This window comes from Rhincodon typus, chromosome 37 (assembly GCF_021869965.1).
Source record: "Rhincodon typus isolate 14 chromosome 37, sRhiTyp1.1, whole genome shotgun sequence".
Lineage (NCBI taxonomy): Eukaryota > Metazoa > Chordata > Chondrichthyes > Orectolobiformes > Rhincodontidae > Rhincodon > Rhincodon typus.
The window spans coordinates 18,747,139-18,769,683 of NC_063368.1; the positions used below are offsets into that span (position 1 = coordinate 18,747,139).

At 45.1% G+C, this 22,545-nt stretch overlaps 1 protein-coding gene across 1 annotated transcript in view; it reads left to right on the forward strand.

Moving 5' to 3' along the window:
* Nucleotides 1-22,545, forward strand: part of cacna1ia (calcium voltage-gated channel subunit alpha1 Ia) — a 185,158-nt gene that overhangs the window by 15,085 nt on the left and 147,528 nt on the right. Inside the window, exon 3 of the mRNA XM_048617377.1 lies at nt 2,481-2,578. Within this exon, the coding sequence (XP_048473334.1) occupies nt 2,481-2,578 (98 nt within the window). The remainder of the gene's footprint in view (nt 1-2,480; nt 2,579-22,545) is intronic.

The window sequence follows — 22,545 nt, forward strand, 5'->3', positions numbered from 1 at the left end:
CTACAATAATTTTATCTGGGCGGTACAGACGAGTTGGACTGAAGGGTCTGTTTCCATGCTGTACAACTCTATGACTCTATGCACTGCTCCTTCACAGCGCCAGGGACCTGGGTTCAATTCCACCCTCTGGCGAATGTCTGTGTGGGTTTCCTCTGGGTGCTCCGGTTTCCTCCCACAGTCCAAAGATGTGCAGGCTAGGTGGATTGGCCATGCTAAATTGCCCCATAGCGTCCAGGGATGTGTGGGCTAGGTGGGTTAGCCATGGGAAATGCAGGGTTACAGGGATAGGGTAGAGGGTGGATCTGGGTGGGATACTCTTAGAAGGGTCAGTGTGGACTCGATGGACCAATGGTCTGCTTCCAGGCTTCTGATGGAACTGAGCTGCATCCACATTCCAACGTAGCTAGGTAATTTGTACATTTCAAGAAATGAAGAGTATTCATTTCCGTAGCACCTTTCACCACCTCACAACATCCCAAAGCATCCTGCTGCCAATGATACACTGTTTGAAATCCCATCAATCTTCCAAAGCTGCTGCAAGCAACAATATGATGACCTGTCGGTCACCTTGGTTCATGATCCCCTAGCTTGGACAGCACTCCCTACTGGTATAACACAATGTGGAGCTGGAGGAACACAGCAGGACAGGCAGCATCAGAGGAACTGCTTCTCTGACACTGCCTGGCCTGCTGTGTTCCTTCAGCTCCACACTGTGTTATCTCTGACTCCAACATCGGCAGTTCTTACTATCTCTGAGTGAATTACTCCCCTACTGGTCTTTGAATAGTATCGTGGTATTTTTCTGTTCGCCTGAAAGAGAGATGAACAAAAACTCAGGCTCTGATGTTACCTCAGATGTTGGGCGGTGGGTGCAGAATCTTTAAATATTTTGAAGGCAGAGGGAGATAGATTCTTGATGACCAAGGGGACGGAAGATTATCGGGGGATATGCAGGAATGTAGAGTTGAGGTTAAAATCAGAGCAGCCATGATCATATTGAATGGTGGAACAGACTTGAAGGGCTGAATTGCCTGCTCCTAGTTTTTTTTTAATATTCCTGTGCTGGAATTTTTGAGGGGTTGGGGAGGAAGCTGATTTGTACTGTAAGAGTAAGAGTTAATCCCCAAACCCTGTTTCGACGTTTGGGTACTGATGCCATTCCAGGGCAGTAAGAGCAGGAGAAGGGCTGGAGGCGAGAGAGCAGGGAGGGGCCATTCAGAGAAAAGCCCTGATCTGTTTACAGGATTTGTCAAAAAGATAAAGCCTCAAAGATCAGGCAGTTCGACCAGGATCGTTGTATTCAGCAAGGATGTACAAGGGTCACACAGCTGTTTACATTTGAGAGCTCACAAACCCAATTAAGTGGTGGGTGTGGCATAGAATCCCTAACAGTGTGAAAGCAGACCATTTGACCCATCAAGTCCACACCAACTATCCAAAGAACATCCCACCCAGACCCACCCCTGTGTCCCCCAGCATTTACCATGGCTAACTGACCCAGCTTGCACTTCCCTTGACACTATGGGCAATGTAGCAAGGCCAATCCACCTTAACCCACACATCTTGGTGCTTTGGGAGGAAACCAGAGCAAACCAACACGATACAGGAGAGAATGTGTAAACTCCACACAGACAGTTACCCAAGGCTGGAACTGAACCTGGGTCCCTGCTGCTGTGAGGCAGCAGTACTAACCACTGAGCCACCATGCCACCCCAGGGAAGCTATGGCCCACAGTTTGAGAAACCTCAGCTCAGACTTAGGGCATGTTAGTGTGGATGCTGATTGAAGCAAGGAGTTCAGGGGATAATTCACTGTGTTTTTGAGTTGAGAAGGAAGTTGGGAGTCGAAGGGGACTATTTGGCTCGATGCTATTACATTCTCGTGCAGAAAGAGAGCTGAAATGCAGTGACACTTGGTAACTGTGAGAAATTGAAGCCAGGGTGGGATGTGTAAAGGGCAAAATTGTACAAAGTTATTGTTTAAACAATTTTAGGCAGCGCACTGCAAGCCCTTCGTGGCATTAAAGTATGAAACAAAATACTGCATTTGCTAGAAATCCAAAATAAACACGGATAGTGATGGAGAGACTCAGCAGGCCTGCCAGCATCCAGAGCAAGAGAAACACCATTAACGCTCTGGGTCCATTAACTCTTCGAAGGAGGAGAGCCTGTGAAGAAAAGTCAGAAAGCTGGACTTGACACATCTCTCTCTCTCTCCACAGATACTGCCTGAGCTGCTGAGTTTCTCCAGCACTTTCAGTTTTTAGCCCTTTATTGCATTACCCCTTGTGGGATCTAGCTGTGTAGAAAATGTACATTCTGTATCAGTGTCTGTGTCTGCACTACAAAGGTACTTTGTGGGCTGCAACATGCTTTGGAATGTCCTGTGGTTGTGAAAGGTGCTATACAAATGCAACTGCTTGGCTGTGAAGGAACCTCTCCGCTTTGTGTTAATGTTGTGTCTTGCCCTGTCTCTCACAGAATAGTGGAGTATTCGCTGGACCTGCAGAATGTCAGCCTATCTGCAATCCGAACCGTTCGAGTCCTGCGACCACTGAAAGCCATCAATCGGGTTCCTAGTAAGTTTGCCTGATTTCCAACTCTGTAGCATCGCATGCCCCAAAACTTGACCTCAGCCCATTTGCTGTTGAAAACATCCTTTCTTATTCCTCGATTACCTCCAATATCAACCATTCCACTATACCTCTGGCCATACCTCCTCTCACCTACCAACTGTCTCAAACCTAAGCACATCTACAACTCTGAGATAGTAAGAACTACCGATGCTGGAGAATCTGAGATAACAAGGTGTAGACCTGGATGAACACAGCAGGCCAAGCAGCATCAGAGGAGCAGGAAGGCTGACGTTTCGGGCCTAGACCCTTCTTCAGAAATGGGGGAGGGGAAGGGGGCTCAGAAATAAATAGACAGGGGGCGAAGCGGATGGAAGGTGGATAGTGGAGCAGATAGGTGGAGAGAAGACGGACAGGTCAAGGAGGCGCGGATGGAGCCAGTGAAGGTGAGTGTAGGTAGGGAGTTGGGATGGGGGTTGGTCAGTTGGGAGGGAGGGGTGGGTAGGTGGGAGGGAAGACGGACAGGTCAAGGAGGCGGGGATGAGGCTAGTAGGTAGGAAGTGCGGGTGGGGGTTTGTCAATGAGGTGGGAGGAGGGGATAGGTGGGAGTAAAGACGGACAGGTCAAGGAGGCGGGGACGAGCTGGGCTGGTTTTGGGATGCGGTAGGGGGAGGGGAGATTTTGAAGCTTGTGAAGTCCACATTGATACCATTGGGCTGCAGGGTTCCCAAGCGGAATATGAGTTGCTGTTCCTGCAACCTTCGGGTGGCATCGTTGTGGCACTGAACACACCTACAGCTCTACTGCTCAAATCCTAACTCACACCATCTCATTCCCACTGCCTTATCACCCCCAATCTACACTGAACCCCAGTGCCTTGATTTTTTTTAAAAAAACAATCCTCTCTATCTCTATCATGTCGTCTGACCCTGCAACACTTCATAACTTTTGTGCTTCTCCAATTCTTGCCTTAGGGGATGTGATGGTCTAATGGTATTATCACTGCGCTGTTAATCCAGAAAGCCAGATAATATTCTAGGAAAAAAAACAAAGTTGCTGGAAAAGCTCAGCAGGTCTGGCAGCATTTGTGAAGAAAAATTCAGAGTTAACATTTCAGGTCCGGTGACCTTTCCTCAGAGCACTGTTCTGGGCACCTGGGTTAAAATCCCACTACAGCAGATCCTTTATTCATTAACGGGATGAGGGTGTTGCTGGCTAGGCAGCATTTATTGCCCATCCCTAATTGCCCAGAGGGCAGTTCAGAGTCAACCACATTGCTGTGAGTCTGGAGTCACATGTAGGCCAGACCAGGTAAGGATGGCAGTTTCCTTCCCTGAAATGGAATTTGAATTGAATTTTTAGAAAATCTGGAATTAAACGTCTAATGATGACCATAAATCCATTAGTGATTGTGAGAAAAACCCATCTGGTTCACTGGTGCACTTTAAGGAAGGAAACTGCTGTCCTTATCTGGTCTGGCCTATATGTGACTCCAGACCCACAGGAACGTGGTTGACTCTTAACTGCCCTTTGGGCAATTAGGAATGGACAATAAATGCTGGCCTGGCCAGCAATGCCCTCATCCTGTGAATAAATTTTTTAAAAAAATTTCCTGATTTTATTTAGCTGCCTGAAGCCCAGGATCTGAAATTCCTTCCCTAAAACTTCCCTTCTCTTCACCTCTCTTTAGCCAAATTTTGTCTGATTATGGCACTTTGAGATGCTTTACGATGTTAAAGGTACTATATAAATGCAAGTTATTGTTGTTGCAGTAGGCACTGAGTTCTGCACGAAGAAGAGAATGCATTCAAACATCAAAAACACGCATATCTTACAGGAGAATGCCTGACACCCGCCCAAGGGCTCATAGTTTCAGGTTGACTTGAGCACCAAAGAAAAACACATATTATTTCCAATCTCACAAATGTGATTAGCGGCATGGAACCTAGCTGGACAAAAGAAGCAATTGACCCAAAAAAGTCCCAGATTCCCGGCGTCAGAGGCAGGCTCCCACTCTGATTGGCTTTCTCCAGTTGACTGGCCTTCATTGGGTGACCATTTACAAACCCAGCCTTGGGGCCGAGCTTGAGAAAGGCAGAGGTGGGCATGTCTCGGGAAATGTTATCAAATGCTCAGTCAATGTTATCTTACAAATGGTTGAAAGCTATCTGTTTCTATACCCTTGTCGCGGTATTGTAGGGAGTGGGTGTATTGGGCTTCGCTTAGATTTTGGGCAATGGTTGATTCCGTATTATGTCTCTCTCCATTTATATTTCTATTCACCAGTCTTTTTATATTGTTTATTATTCTTAAACTATTCTTAAACTGTCCATGGGGACAGTGGAAGCTTTTTGTTGTATTTTGCAATAAAATACACGTGACAATAAGATCATTAATGCGTTTAATCAATGACATCCTTCATGTGGGCTACAACCCAAATGCAATTTGTTCGGAGTGTATTCCTCATGAAAACATAAGGAATAGGAGCAGGAGGAGATCATTCAGCCTCATGAGACCACTCTGATAGTCAACGGGATATTGGCTAATCTTCTACCGCAACACCACTTTCCTGCATTATCCCCACTGCTTTCCTTGATATTTTAAATATCTAGGTACCCAGCAATGTTAGTCTTCATTGTACTCAATGACTAAATGTCCCACAGTCTTCCGGAGCAGAGAAAGCCTAGTCCTAACCGTCACCCAAACCAGAACCCTCACCCTAACCTTAACCCTAATCCTAACCCTCACACTAACCTTAATCCTAACCCTAACCCTAACTCTAACCCTAACTGTAACCCTAACCGTAACCCTAACCTTAACTCTAACCCTAACCCTAACCCTAACCCTAACATTAACCATAATCCTAACATTAACCATAATCCTAACCCTAGCCCTAACCATAAACGTAACTATAACCCTAAATCTAACCCTAACCATAACCCCATCTCTAATCTTAATTTTAACCTTAACCCTAGCCCTAGTCGTAACCGTAACTCTAACCGGAACCTGAGCACTAACTGTAACTGTAATCTTCACCCTAACCCTCACCTGAACCATAATCCTATACCTAAACATAACCCTAACACCAACACTAACCTTAACCCTAACAGTAACCTTACTCCTCACCCTAACTGTAACCCAAGCCCTAACCCTAACTGTTACTGTACACTAATGCTAACTGTAATCCTAGACCTAACAGTAGCCTTACTCCTCACTGTAACCCTAACCCTAACCGTGACTGTGACCCTAACAGTAACGCTAGCCCTCACCTGAAATCTAACTCTAGCTCTCTCCCTAGCTGTAACCCTAACTCTAACTCTAACTCTAACCCTATCGCCACACTCTGAGCGAAGAAATTCCTCCTCACCTGAGTCCTGAATGATTTGTCCTTTATTTTATTATTGCCCAGGTGTGTTGCCTAGTTTTAGACTACCCAACCAAGGCAAATATCTTTCCTGCATCTAACCTGTCGATGCTTGTAAGAATGTTGCGTGTTTGACTGTGATCACCTCTCATTCTTCTAGAATCCCTACAGTGCGGAAACAGGCCCTTCAGCCCAACAAGCCCACACCGACCCTCGGAACATCTCACCCAGACCCATCCCCCTATAACCCACTTAACCTACACATCCCTGGATACTGCGGGCGATTTAGCATGACCAATCCACCCTAACCTGCACATCTTTGGACTGTGGGACGAAACCGGAGCACCCGGAGGAAACCCACGCAGACACGGGGAAAATGTGCAAACTCCACACAGACAGTCGCCTGAGGGTGGAATTGAACCCAGCTACCTGGCACCCTGAGGCAGCAGTGCTAACCACTGAGCCACCATGCCGCAAGCCCTAGAACATAGGTCCAGCCTATTTAACCTTGCCTCGTAAAACAATCCATCCATTCCCAGGACTTGGTTTGTTGAACCTTTGTTACACTCCCTGTATGGCAGGTATGTCTCTCCCTGGATGAAGAAACTTGCGCTGCACATTGTACACTACGTGCAGTCTCAGCGGTACTCCTATAATTGCAGTAAAGCATCTTTACTGTTACACTCGATTTCCTTTGTAACAAAAGCCAACATATTATTTTAATGGCTTACATCTGAGGGGCCTTCTGGGCAAATTAGGGACAGGCAATAAATGCTGGCCCAGCCAGCATTGCCCAGAGCCCATGAACGAATTTTATAAAGGTTACCCGCATGTTAACTTTCAGTGGCTGACAAAGAAGGATGCTCATGTCACATCAACACTTCCAGCCTCTCACCATTTAGGAAATACTTTGTGGTAAATACTTACCAAAGTGAATAACTTTCCATTCCTTTACATTGGAATCGATTTGCCAAACCTTTGTTGATCTGGCTAGCCTCACTGGGTTGGTTAGCTCAGCTGGTTGGATGACTAGCTTGTGATGAGGAGCACTGCTAACAGTGTTAGTTCAATTCCTGTACTGGTTAAGATTGCCTTCCCAACTTTGCTCCTCTCCTGAGGTGTTGTGACCCTTAAGTTAAACCACCACCACTAGCTGTTTCTCTCTAATGACAGAGCTGCCTTAGGGCTATCGTGACTTTACCAGATCCCCTTGAAGTAACTTTTCATCCTTCTCACAGCACTCATCTTCAGCTAGTTTTGTACCATTAGCTTATGCCTAGTGGTATTGTAACTACACTATTAATCAAGAAGCCCAGGAGGTATTCTGGGGACCTGGGTTCAAATCCACCATGGCAGATATGGAATTTGAATTCAATAAATGACGGGAATTAAAAATCTAATGATGACCCAATTGTTAAGAGAAAATCCCATCTGGTTCCCTAATGACGTTTAGGGAAGGAAATCTGCCATCCTTACCTGGTCTGGCCTACATGTGACTCCAGAACCACGGCAATGCAGTTGACTCTTAACTGCCCTCTGGGCAATTAGGGATGGCAATAAATGCTGGCCTGGCCTGTGATGCCCATATCCTATGAATGAATTAAAAATAAATTTCTTTTTGTCGCCTGTAGTCAACAGCAAAAAGCATGAAGTAGGAAAGCAGGAATTGTGAGGGCATATCTCTCTGATTGCCCGTTAATTTGTCTTTTCAGGGAGCACTAAGTTGGTTGTATACTGGAAACTACATTGGTTGTATTTTGAAAACATAGTATTCTGTTGCTAAGGCCAAGATTCATAGAGATTCAGTTTCATAAAATTCCTACAGTGTGGAAGCAGGCCATTCGTCCCATTGAGTTCACACCAACCCTCCAAGGGCATCCCACCCAAACCCACCCCATGTCTGTAACCCTGTATTTCCCACAGCCAATCCACCTAGCCTCCTTTTGGCCCGTGGGAGGAGTCTTGACTCCTTCAGGCCATGCCTGTGTGCAGGTCAGTCAGAGCTCATTTGTTTCTTTGTGCAGCCAAAGTGTCGACTGGGGAGTAAAAAAATTTGCAACCTTTTTTGTTTGAATCAGGATAAAATTCTCGGGTTTCCTTTGGTTCTTCTGAAAGTGTGATTACTATAGTTCATCAGAGATAGCAGGCGTCCTGACTTGTGTAATCATGTTATTTTCTGTTTCTGGTGAGTTAGTCTTTATATTGTAAATAATTCATATTTTTGTACTTTATTTGATGTGCACTGTTACAATTTGCATATAGACTAGACAAGATTTGTACTAGGATTACTATTTTTATACTTGTATAGATATATGTGTCATTTAATATTTAGAGATGGGGTAAACAGTTTGCTAATTTCCTTTTGAAGTGGTAATTAAGAGAAGGATTTCAAATGAAATATATCTGTGTACTTAAATCCATCAAAAGCTATTCATCATGTAAAAACATGTCCACTGTGAATTGGTTTTGATTGGAAAGGCTAGATAAAAACCTTCTCCATAAAATTGATTTTGACACAGTGACTGTTGTTCAATTAAAATAAAATCTAATTTCATCATGAGCCTGGACTCTAATCAGCATTTTACCTCACTTATTTGACAAGTGGAAGTTAGTTGGACACCATAGTTCTGAGCGAAAAGGAATTCGACCTGGCACAATGGGAGTTAGTACAAGGGTTTTGTTCCCTTTGTAATGCAAGGCGAGTGATTTTTATATGCACAGTGCTAATAGCATTTATTTTAGAATTTGGATTTTGAACGAGTGGCATGTAGGTTTTAGGTTTGCGTGTATGAAGAAGTTTAATGATTAACTTGTCAGTGTTTCTGGAATCATGAAGTGGAATCATCTGAACGAAATGGGCTCAGAAATGTAGCAGAAAGAAGCTCAAGAAGTTCAGTGAAGGGAGGCGATGGCCTAGTATTATTATCATTGGACTGTTAATCCAGAGACCCAAATAATGTTCTGGGGACCTGGGTTCAAATCCTGCCAAGGCAGATGGTGGAATTTGAATTCAATAAATATCTGGAATTGAGAGTCTGATGATGACCATGAATCAATTGTCGGGAAAAAACCCATCTGGTTCACTAATGTCCTTTAGGGAAAGAAACTGCCATCCTTACCTGGTCTGGCCTATATATGACTCCTGACCCACAGTAATGTGGTTGACTCTTAACTGCCCTCTGGGCAATTAGGGGTAGACAATAAATGCTGCCTGGCTAGTGATGCCCTCATCTTGTGAATGAATAAAAAGTCTTGACAAGGAGCATCCCATGCCATCTTTGTTGCTTTTGATAAGTGGGTTAATGAGTTTATCACTAGGCAAGATGCCAATTAAGAGGGATTATTGCTTGTTTAAACACCTTGTTACAGACCCAACTCGTCCCATTAATATTCAGCTTCGTATCTTACCAAATGAGCCAAACAAGTTCCAAATTGAGAAATCTCAACTCGGAAACCAGAACGGGTACCTGGCAAATCCAGCTCGCCACTTACTCCAGAGAATGTTCATATTGGATACCAGGCACCAACATGTCTGGGCACAGTTCATGAGCACCGGCCACATGCACCCCATGTCGATAGACATTGGCATCCAACATGTGCCAGCCTCAGAGAAACCTCATTGCTCATCTCCAATCCGGTTCCAGCATGTTTCTGCACTTCAGCGCTGCATTTCAGGTTGCCCTGGTTACTCTCACTGTAACATTAGGCAAGGACACTGTGCACTCAGGGGCACAAGAATTGGGCCAGCCTACACCTCCATGTCCTCTGCTTATTGTTACAGCACTCAGTGACTCTGAGCCTACCCTGATGCTCAAAGCACTCCCAACTTAACTTTTTCCTCTCTGTCCCTCCAGCCAGAGACCCAGGCTTATTTTCCTTTTGTCTTGCTGTGTGACATAAAGCCAGGAAGCTTGTCCTGGTTGTCAGCAAACCCCAGTCAAGCCAAGGCGGGGACAGCCTTTGATCAGGGGTGCTTGCACAAGAAGTCAAGGGAAGCCTCGGATATTTTACAGGGACTTAGACACAGGATACTCCCTCAGTACTGCATTAGGAGTGGTCAAGCTAGATTTATGCTCAAGGATCTTGGAGCGGGATCTGAACACTGATGAGAGGCAATGCCCAAGGCACAAAACTGCTTTTTACACTGGAGCAGAAATGGAACATCCACTAGGATTGTCATTAAACTGGATCAGTAATTCACATGGAGTTATGTGGAGCACAGCCAGTCCACAGAATCAGAATGCCCTGCTTACGTACAGTTATTAGTCACTATTAGAAATTTCTCTGTGCAGCCTCAGGTGATAATGTCAGATTTAATGATGGCATACTCTCTGAAGTATTGGCCAGTTCTGCTGAAGAAAGACAAAGAGTTCATCTAATCAGATTAATCTGTTCGAATTTCCATGATAACTATCAAATAAACCGACATGAAATGGATAACTTCTAGTAACTGGCCGCTAAGTGAAATAAGACTAAGAACTAGCTGTCAACATATCACACCTTGCAAGCATGATATTTGTCTATCCACCATGTTGAAGGGCTGACACTTCCAAGTGAATGATGAACTTGTCTGTGATGGCTCAATGGCTACCAATCTCCACTCTGAGTCAGGATGTTGTGGGTTCAAACCCCATGCACGAAACATAGAAACATAGAAGATTGGAGCAGGAGGAGGCCATTCAGCCCTTCAAACCTGCTCCGCCATTCTTCACGATCATGGCTGATCATCTAACTCAATAGCCTAATCCTGCTTTCTCTCCATAAACTTTTATCCCATTCGTCCCAAGTGCTATATCTAACCACATCTTCAATACATTTAATGTTTTGGCATCAACTACTTCCTGTGGTAATGGATTCCACAGGGTCACCGCTCTTTGGGTGAAGAAATGTCTCCTCATCCCCATCCTAAATGGTCTACCCTGAATCCTCAGACTGTGACCCCTGGTTCTGGACACACCCACCATCGGGAACATCCTCCCTGCGGAAGAGATGGAGACGGAAGACGTAAGGTCCGGACTAAGGTCCATTCAGCCTCTTGAGCCTCCTCTGCCATTCAGTAAGGTCGTGGCTGACCCAGTCTGCTTTCCATACTTTCCTCACATCTATCAATTCCATGGTACTCAAAAGTCTCTATCACTCTCCGACTTGGAAATACTCAGCAGGTGAGCTTTAGGACACCAGCCTCAAGATCCTCAAGGTGAAGCCCTGCATCATCTCGAACCAAGGCCTGGGGTGGACTGGAGGCTAGGTACCAGCGTGGTCTGGCTTGGAAGACCGCTGTTGTGAACTTTTTATTTCTGCAGTGCTGAACATTTTATTTCTGGATTTTCTAAGACGTTGTAACTAAAGAAGCTGAACCTAAGATAGTGCTGCAAGTGGCGATGTATAAACTTTTCACTGTATTCATTTGAGTACACGTGACAATAAAACTTATTCAATTCAATTCCATTTCATTCGTCAACAAAAGATTCACACCCTCGAAAGCGCGCAACCCAAGCTGACACTCCCACTCTCTGGTAATGGAGGAGTGCGGCACCAGTGGAATGTATGCCTTTCAGATATTTTCTCTGGGCTTCTGATTTTGATTGCTATGAGATGTGGCAGCGTGAAAATGGCTGCTCATTTGTTTAAAGGAAGGTAACCACTGTTGCATATGTGCCTGAAAGGGTTAATATCATGGAGTACCGGAGGTACCATAAATTATGACGACACCATGACATCAGAAAAGCTTGGGATCTCAAAAGGGTGAAACCCAACATCAGGCCCTTCTTGATTTCCGTCATGTCAACATAACCTGGAACCAGCTGCTAACATGCGATAAACTCTATCTTGTTAGTTACAGGAGACTCTTCTAGTTAGACCAGGAAGTGACTTTTATCCACCAATGTAATCAAACATGAGTCTCAAAAAGCAAGTGTGCCAAGTTCAACAGGTGATAGAGAAGGCAAATGGAATGTTGGCCTTAATTTCAAAGGGAATGGAGGTTTGGCTAAAGTTATACAAGGTACTATTCAGACCACAGCTGGAATACTGTGAACAGTTTTGGTCCATTTGTCTAAGGAATGATATATGAGCATTCGAGATAGTCCACAGAATGTTCACTCGGCTGGTTTTCCCATGCAGAGAGATTGAGGAGGTTGAAAACTTAAGGAGGCCCAACCTTGTTGAAATGTAGGATTTCTATGGGGTTTGATGGGGTAAATGCTGTTTCCCTAATGGGAGACTCTAGGGCCAGAGGTCGTAATCTCAGAATAAGGGGCTGTCCACTTAAGACAGAGATGAGGAGGAATTTCTTCTCTCAGAGGGTAGTAAATCTGTGGAATTCTTTACCGCAGAGACCTGTTGAGGCTGGGTAGTTATGTATATTCAAGGCTGAGAGAGACACGTTTTCAATCAGTCAGGGAATCTAAGGTTATGGGGAAAAGACAGTTGAGGATTATCAGATCACCCATGATCTCATTGAATGGTGGAGCAGACTTGAAGAGCTGAATGGCCTACTTCTGGTCCTGCATGTCACTGTGTTATGAATGGAATAGCATAGAATCCCTACAAGTGTGGAAGCAGGCCATTCAGCCCATCAAGCCCACACCAACTCTGTGAAGATCATCCCACCAGACCCACCCTATCCTTATAACACTCATTTCCCATGGCTAATCCATCTAGCTCACACATCCCTGGACACTATGGGACAATTTAGCATGGCTGATCCACCTAAACTGCACATCTTTGGACTGTGGGATGAAACCCACGCAGACATGGGGAGAACGTACAAACTCCACACAGACAGTTGCCTGAGGGTGGAATCGAACCCGGGTCCCTGGTGCTGTGAGGCAGCAGTGCTAACCACTGAGCCACAGTGCCACCCTTAAATGGTCTAACCAGGTAGTTTCTTGCACTTGTAGAAAATGATAGCAGCACCTTTGATCATGCACACCTCTCATAAAACATAGCAAGTTGGCCCCTGGCCATACATCAGCTATTTCAGAGTAGTTAAACATGATGAATTTCAGGGAAATTTGCCAGAGATAAATTTTGCTTTACATTAAGTTTTCAAGCATGTTTAATCACTATCAGAATATGTCACACACCAGACAGATTACCAGTGTATGGTTCTCCACTTTAAACTGGCATCATGATCCAAAGCGCTTTCAGACTGCGTGAGTAGTCACTGCAAAACAAAGGGACTGATTTATTCTGTCAGGACTCCATCATGATCACTTCATCTCAAACACTGCTTCCAGCCACAAGAGCACAGTTCAGGAGCAGAGAAAAGTTTTGGTGCCCGCTTCAGGCTTGTACTAATTGTGTAGATGAGGGATCGGGGCGGTAATCTGGTGGAGTGCTGGATTAATCTTGTCAGTGACATTGAGCAATCTATGTGTGGGGAGATTTGCTTTCTGACCTTGGCATACAAACACTGAGATGCCTGCAGTACCCATCTGTCTGGAACTGACTGCATTGGTTTCAGCAGGAGGGAGCACCCTTTAGGAAGGAGGTCCAGGCCTTTGTGAGGGCACATAGAAACTAGAAGTAGCAACAGACCATTCAGCCCTTCAGGCCTGCTCCACCATTCAATTTTATCTTAGCTGGTTCTCTATCTTAACAGCAGTTTCCTGCTTTTTATACCCCTCCATGCGTTGGACATCTAAAAATGCAACAGTCTCCTTCTTGAATGCTTTCAGTGACCCAGCCACCACAGTGGTGGAGAATTCCACAAATTAACTACCCTCTGAAATGTTTCCTCATCTCAGTCCTAAATTGGCATCTTGGTGACTCAGTGGTTAGCACTGCTGCACCACAGGGACCTGCGTTCGACTCTAGCCGTAGGCGACTGTCTGTGTGGAGTTTGCACATTCTCCCCGTGTCTGCGTGGGTTTCATCCCACAGTCCAAAAGTGTGCAGGTTAGGATGGATTGGCCATGCTAAATTACCCACAGTGTCCGAGGATGCGCAGGCTAGTTGGATTAGCCATGGGAAATGCAGGGTTACGGGGAACTGTTAGGGAGAGTGCGTCTGGTTGGGATGATCTTCCAAGGGTCAGTGTGGACTTGAGGGGTTGAATGACCTGCTTCCACAATGTAGGGATTCTGTGACTAAAATGTTCTACCATGTATCCTGAGAACTTTTATTCTAAACACCACACAACCAGGGAAAACATCGTCCCTGCCGTTAGTCTGTCTAGACCTGTTAAAATTTTAGACATTTCAATCAGATCCCCTCTCATTCTTCCAAACTCCAGTGAATACAGGCCTGGCTAAAGCTCTCCCCATATGACAGTCCTGCCATCTCCAGTATCAGCCAAGTGAACCTCCACTGTACTTCTTCTGTGAGAGAGCAGACCCTCTCTTAGGAAGCGAGACCTACAGAGGAGGTTCACTAGAATGGTATCAGCAAAATCATAGAATCCCTACAGTGTGGAAGCAGGCCATTTGGCCCATCGGGTCCACACTGACCCTCTAAAGAGTATTCCACCCCTTACCACCCCCCCCCCCCCCCCCCCCCCCCCCCCCCCCCCATCCCTGTCCCCATGCATTTCCCATGGCTAACCCACCCTAACCTGCACATCCCTGGACACTATGGGACAATTTACCATGGCCAATCAACCCTAACCTGCACATCTTTGGACTGTGGGAGGAAACCGAAGCACCCAGAGGAAACACATGCAGACACGGGGGGAATGTACAAACTCCACACAGACAGTTGCCCGAGGCTGGAATCAAACCCAGGTCCCTGGTGTTGTGAGGTAACCACTGAGCCACCAGGCCTTCAGTTAATGTGGAGACCCTGGAGAAGCTGGGATTGTTTTGCTATGTGGGTTAAGAAGAGGTTTAATACTGTTCAAAAATTATGGGGACTTTTAATGGAATGATTAAAATCATGGAATCGAATCAATCAGTTCAGATGGAGGCTATTCCCTGTCTCAGTCAACTGTGGGATCTTGATGCGCTGCCTCCTTTACTATCATAACAGCAATCACTGGTTTCAGAGTATATGATTGCTGGAAAGCGCTGTCACTGAAATGTGTGATTAGAGATGAATAAGTACTCTACAAATTTGTGTTATGTAAGGGCAAAGTATTTGTTGCCTCATTTGTTTGTTTACGCTGCACAAGGTTGTCTAGTGGTGTAACACATCACGTACCTTCATGTTTGGATTTGACAGCTGAAGTGAGCAATTTTGATGTTGGAGCCCTGAAGGTGATACCTTCAGGATTGTGTTAACCTATACCAGCACAGCTCTTCCCTTGTCTGCACTCTCCTGGTTTATGGGGATGACTAATGGCCTCTGATTGAGCATCTACATTTCTTGTGTCAGATCATCATCACGTTTAGCTGTCTGGAATCAGACCGTAACTGACCAACTTCAGTTCAGTTGTGACCCATCTGACTGAATGAAGGGGGAGACAGTGAATGAAAGGCCGAGTGAAGAGAGAACATCACTTTGTTTTCCATCATTCTTCCCAAGGCTAACAAGTCATAAAATCTTAGAATCATACAGTACAGGAGAGGCTGTTTTGGTCCATCGAGTCTGTACCGCCAAAGGTATACTATCTACACTCAGACAATAGCTTTGAATGTTATGACACTGGAAGTGTTCACCTAGTTACTTTTTAAAGGTTGTGAGATTTCCCACCTCAACTACCCTCCCAGGCAGTGCATTCAGACCCCCATCAGCCTCTGGGTGAAAAAATATTTTCCTCAAATTCACCCTAAACCTCCTGGCTTTCACTACAAAATTATGTCCCCTTTTTAATTCAACCGTGGGATGTGGGTGTTGCTGGCAGGGCAGCGTTTATTTCCCATCCCTAGTTGACCTTGAAAAGGTGGTGGTGAGCTGCCTTCTTGATAGTCCACCTATCCACCCTTGCTATTGCCCCTTCGATTAAGAGGAACAACTGCTTTCTATTCACACTGTCCATGCCCCTTATAACCTCATATCCCTCTGTAAGTTCCCTGCCCCCTTTCCCTGATAATCTTCTCTGCTCCAAAGAAAACAACCTGAGCTTATTCAGCCTCTCTTTCTCACTGAAATATTCCATCCCATTTGTTCCTGTCCTGTGGGGTTTGTGATAATAATGCAGATGTGGGGACAGGAGCAGACTGGTGTAATGCGGGATAAATCTGATCGGAGATATTGAGAGAGCTGTGTGCAGGGGAGAACGATGTTCTGGCTGTTCTGTACAAACACTGGTGTGGTGGTTTGGGATGCAGAGTTGATGCTAACACTAAGGGTTCAATTCCTGCACTGGCTGGGGAGATCACGAATACCCTGCCTTCTCAATCATGCGTGAGACATGGTGACCCTCAGGTTCAAACCACCATTAGTCATCCCTCTCTCTCCATAAGGGAGCACTCCTCTGGGCAACGTTATTGTTATCTTCTTCCAAGCGTTAGGATGGTTGCAATGCCCAACTCCCCAGTCTGAAGCATTATTTGGATAAAAATGGTGTGCAGGGTGCAGGGGCATCAGTAAAAGGCAGGAGATTTACACTTTGTATTAGAGCCAGTACAGACTCGATGGGCCGAATGGCCTCCCTCTGCACCGTAACAATTCTGTGATTGACTCTGTTTCTTTCTCTTCCCTGATGCTACTGGGCCTGCTGAATATTTGTTTCAGATTTCCAGGACCTGCAGCGTTCTGTTTTGCCCTTAGAGATTAATAATCTGTAAAGAAACATAGGTACATAGAAAATAGAAGCAGGAGGAGGCCATTCAGCCCTTCAGGCCTTCTCCACCATTCATCACAATCATGGCTCATCGTCCAACTCAATAGCCTAATCCTCCTTTCTCCCCATAACCTTAGATCCCATTCGCCTCAAGTGCTATATCTAACCACCTCTTGAATACATTCAATGTTCTGGCATCAACTACTTCCTGTGGTAATGGATTCCACAGGCTCGCCACTCTCTGGGAGAATTAATGTCTCCTTATCTCCATCCTAAATGGTCTATCCCGAATCCTCAGACTGTGACCCCTGGTTCTGGACACACCCACCATTGAGAACATCCTCCCTGCAATTACCCTGTCTAGTCCTGTTTGAATTTTTTAAGTCTCTATGAGATTCCCGTCATTCGTCTGAACTCCACCAAAAACAATCCTAACCTAGTCAATCTCTCTTCATACGTCAGACCCGCCATTTCCTGAATCAGCCTGGTAAACCTTCGCTGCACTCCATTGAGAGCAAGAGCATCCTTCCTCAGAAAAGGAGACCAAAACTGCACACAATATTCTAGGTACGGCCTCACCAAGGCCCTGTATAACTGCAACTACACATCCCTGCTCCTGCACTCAAAACCTCTCGCAATGAATGGGAATCTTTGAAATTCTCCAATACAGGTAGCACCAATAATTCACCTGAGTGCACTGATAGTGTCACTGTCCATCACACATAGTTACACTGAGTCTACAACACAGAATTAGGCCATTCAGCCCAACTGCTATATGTGTGATTATCATCCCACTCAATCAGCATATTCTTCTAAGCCTTTATGTTTAAAACAAAATATTGCAGGCACTGGGGCACCTGAGGTAAAAACAAATAAAGAAATCTCCGGACATTTGGCAACATCTGTGGAGAGAGCAAGGGTTCAGAAGAAGAGGCATACTGACCTCAAAACATTAACACTGTTGCTGTCTCCACAGATGCTGCCAGACCTGCTGAGTTTCTCCAGTACTTTCTGTTCCCATTCTTTCTAACCCTTTCTCCCACACATGTCCATCTAACTTCTAGCGGTGGCGTGTTCCATGTTCTGGTTCAGAAGGTTTTTCCTGAGCTCCCCTCATGGATTTATTTGAGACATTCTTGTATAGCCGCTGTGCTCTGGGTCAGTTGCCTGGATGGATGGCTTTCAATACAGAGTAACACCAACAGTGTGGGTTCAATTCCTGCATTGGCTGAGGTTACCATGAAGGACTCTCCTTTTCAACCTCTCCCCTCACCTGAGGCATAGTGACCCTCAGGTTAAACCACCACCAATTGTGTCTGTCTATTGAGATCAGAGCTCTATGGTCTGGTGAGTTTATGGTGACTATACCTTTAGTTAACAACACAATATCCAAAAATCTTGACCAACTAAATCAAGTCTGTTACTGAGTTAATCTTGTAAACCTCAGCAAGCTGATTCCAGCACAATGAGTGGAATATGGTCACTGGGAAGATTTATATAAAACAAAAACAGGTGCTGATTCCAGTTAGAGATAGTAGGAACTGCAGATGCTGGAGAATCCGAGACAACAAGGTGCAGGGCTGGATGAACACAGCAGGCCAAGCAGCATCATAGGAGCAGAGAGGCTGACGTTTCAGGCCTAGACCCTTCATCAGAAAAGGGGGAGGGGAAGGGGGTTCCGAAATAAATAGGGAGAGAGTGGGAGGCGGATAGAAGAGGGATAGAGGAGAGGATAGATGGAGAGGAAACAAACAGGTCGAAGAGGCGGGGATGGAGCCAGTAAAGGTGAGTGTAGGTAGGGAGTTAGGAAGGGGATAGGTCAGTCCAGGGAGGACGGACAGGTCAAGGGGGCGGGATGAGGTTGGTCGGTAGGAGATGGAGGTGCGGCTTGAGGTGGGAGGAGGGATAGGTGGGAGGAAGAACAGGTTAGGGAGGCAGGGACGAGCTGGACTGGTTTTGGGATGCGGTAGGGGGAGGGGAGATTTTGAAACTTGTGAAATCCACATTGATACCATTGGGCTGCAGGGTTCCCAAGCAGAATATGAGTTGCTGTTCCTGCAACCTTCGGGTGGCATCGTTGTGGCACTGCAGGAGGCCCAGGATGGTCATGTCGTCTGAGGAATGGGAGGGGCAGTTGAAATGGTTCGCAACTTCAAAATCTCCCCTCCCCCTACCGCATCCCAAAACCAGTCCAGCTCGTCCCTGCCTCCCTAACCTGTTCTTCCTCCCACCTATCCCCTCCTCCCACCTCAAGCCATACCTCCATCTCCTACCGACCAACCTCATCCCGCCCCCTTGACCTGTCCGTCCTCCCTGGACTGACCTATCCCCTTCCTAACTCCCCACCTACACTCACCTTTACTGGCTCCATCCCCGCCTCTTCGACCTGTTTGTTTCCTCTCCACCTATCCTCTCCTCTATCCCTCTTCTATCCGCCTCCCACTCTCTCCCTATTTATTTCGGAATCCCCTTCCCCTCCCCCTTTTCTGATGAAGGGTCTAGGCCCGAAACGTCAGCCTCTCTGCTCCTATGATGCTGCTTGGCCTGCTGTGTTCATCCAGCCCTGCACTGTGCTCATTCCAGTTATATTGCCGTTGAGAGGTGTTCGCTGTCCAAGGTCCTGAATTAGTTCAATTGTCATTATGGAGGTTTTCCCACATGGGGGTGCTAGTTTCCTGTTCGAGTGCAAACTCCATTGTAAATGGGTTTGAACGCACGATCCGTATAAACCAGGAACAAGAGTAGGCCACTTGGCCCTTCAAGCCTGTTCTGTCATTCTACAAGATCATGGCTGATCTGATTTGAACCTCATCTCTACATTCCTGCATATGCCCCGATAATCTTTCATTGTTTTCATCATCAAGAATCTATCTCCCTCTGCCTTCAAAATAGTTAAAGATTCTGCATCCAGTGCCTTTTAAGGAAGGGAATTTCAAAGACTGACAACACTCTGAGAGAAAAAAAATTTCCCTATCGCTGCATTAAATAGGTACCTTCTTATTTTTATCTAAGACCCCACTTCATAGATTCTCCCACAAGAGGAAACATCCTTCTCTCATCCACCTCGTCAAATCCCCACAGGACCTTATAGAATTCAATTAAGTCACCTCTGACTCTTCTAAACTTCAATGATCAAAGCGCTCAGATTATTACCTTCATTTTGCATCTAGTTCTTGATGTGTGTCAGAGTTTCACAGCTGATAGATCTTGATGAATTTTTATTCAGCTGAGAGCAGGAGCAGATTGGTGTCTCTAACCTCCTCCAGAATGCAGTCAAATTGTACCTGGTCTGTACCTTAAATCATGTCCCTGACTTTTCCTTACCCCTCAGCACCCTCACCCAATGAAACGTTCTCTATCCTGGAGGCTTTACTTAAACCAAAACAGTCACACAGTTTTGGAGAAAACAATTGCCAATTCTTTGATGAAGAAAAGCTTCTGAACAATCAATCTCTGATAAAATGGTCACACCCTTTGGTATCAGAGAAAATAGTGTCTTCATATCTGCCCTTTTGAATCCCTAAAAATACCATGATCAGGGCACTCCTTAATCTTCCAAAGTCAAGGAAATACAAGCCATATTTATAACGTGTTCCTGATTGGGCCCAGTACATGTCAAATGCCTGCATAAAACATAAGGAGTGCTGGAGAAACTCAACAGGTCTGGCAGTATCTGTAGAGATAGAAACAGAGTTAACGTTTCAAGTCTGGTATGACTCTGCTTCAGAGGTAAAAGCAGCTGGAGTATGATATATTATATGATATTGACAGAGGGAGAGGTGGAGTGAGTGGAACAGATGGTGAGGGTGCCCAGAAGAAAAGACATAGGCAGTGATAATGGTGATAAAGGAGTGATAGGGATGTAAAATAGGTGTAAATGTCAGCTGCAAAAAGGTGAAAATGGATCTACTCTGTATGCCAACATGCAGACAGGTGTTCACTTCTGTCCAAAAGATCTAGCTGTTTGACAGTGAACATCTGAATGATCTGGATCCAAGGTCTGGAAGTTGGCAGAATGCAAGTACAAGAAGGTTCCAAACACAAATTAGGAGGACGCTCTGAATAGATTTAATCTCTTTATTTAGAAAAGACCAAGAAGGAGAGGTGGCCTGGCAGAAATCTATCAAATCACAGAGGGGTTCAATAGATTGGGCACAAGGAAGTTTCACCTAAAGCTTAAGGCCATGAGTATAAGATAATCACTAATAAACTGAATACAGAATTTAGGAGACCCCTCTTTATCCAAACTGTGGTGAGATGAGAGGAGAGAGATTTACAAAAGACATGAGGGGCAAATTTTTTACACAGAGGGTGGTTCATGTGCGGAATGAACTTCCTGAGGAAGTGGTGGATGTGGGTACAATGACCATGTTTAAAAGACATTTGGTTAAGTACATGAATAGGAAAGGTTTGGAGGGATATGGGCCAGGAGCAGGCAGGTGGGATTAGTTTGGTTTGGGATTATATTCAACATGGACTATGACTCTACATTGAATCCACTACCACAACACATGAGTGATGTGAATTGTATTAATACATTTAAGGGAAAGCAGGATAAACACATGAGGAAGAAACAAATAGAAGGATAGAGGGATGGCGATGAGGTGAAGAGACTCATATAGAACTCAAACAGTTACACAGTCCCAGTTGAGATGAAATTCTGTGTGGTACATTTTATGGCTATTTTCAGATTCCCAGGCAGATTGTCAGTAACTCCAGCATTACTCAGTCAACGCTCAGGGATCAATTTTCAAATAAAATCTGAGGTATTATTACTTAATGAAGGGACAAATAGAAAGTTTGCATCATTATATTGTAAATCCAAGAAAGAGTTTATTACTACCGTGTTATATCAACAAATACATTTTGAAACCATGCCCCCTTCTTACTGTCGGCAACATGCAAGAGTTATAAAACCGATGTGGAGGAGCAACACGACTCTTTCAGCTCTGACAGGGGCATTTTGAGACACAGTATCCTGTAATTTAAGCCCACAATTCATTATGGCAATGCAACAGGGGCTCCTTTATTCCTGGAAGTGGGAGAATGCAAAGTCTGGTCGATGGAACGTAGCCTGGAAGTGCCATTATGCACACATTCCAATCTGGTGGAGCAGCATGGGCTCTTCCACACAGCAGGGAGTTTCAAAACCATGGGGCTTGTTCTGCAACATATGATTGTCACTGAATACTCCAATATGACCAACAGGCAGGAGTTCTTCACTCCAGTTGTAGACTCTGCTAGAGACAGTCGAATGAAGCTGAAAGACAAGGGCTAGTTCTAGGGACTTTGGGAAGCCAGTATGTTGAAAGTATGATCTTATTTTCAGTTTGGACCAGGATGTGGAGGTGCCAGTATTGGACTGGAGTGGACAAAGTCAGAAGTGACAAGACACCAGGTTATAGTCCAATAGATTTATTTGAAATCACAAGCTTTTAGAGCACTGTTCCTTCGTCAAGTGAAGAATTTGGACCAGAACAGCCTTAAATCCAAACACCATCTTGGCTCTATAATCTTTGGTCCCCTTACTCAACAAGAACCTGTCAATTTCAGTTCAATTGTTTCATTAACCTACAGAATATTTTTACAAAAATATTTGCTCATGGCTAGGCCAGCATTTATTGCTCAGAGGACAGTTAAGAGTCAAGCACATTGATGTGAGTATAGGCCAGACCGGGTAAGAATGGCAGATTTCCTTCCCGAAAGTGAACCAGGTAAGTTTTTACAACATGATCATCATTAGACTCTTAACTGCAGATTTTTTTTTTACTGAATTCAAATTCTACCATCTGCCATGGTGGGATTCGAACACGGTTCCCCAGAATATTAACTGGGTCTCTGGATTAATAGTAATAATATTAATAGCTCTTGTCATTTCTGTGAGCTCTGTTTGCAAGTTATTATCAGATCTGATTCCATATCATCCTTTCAGGCAGTAGCCTG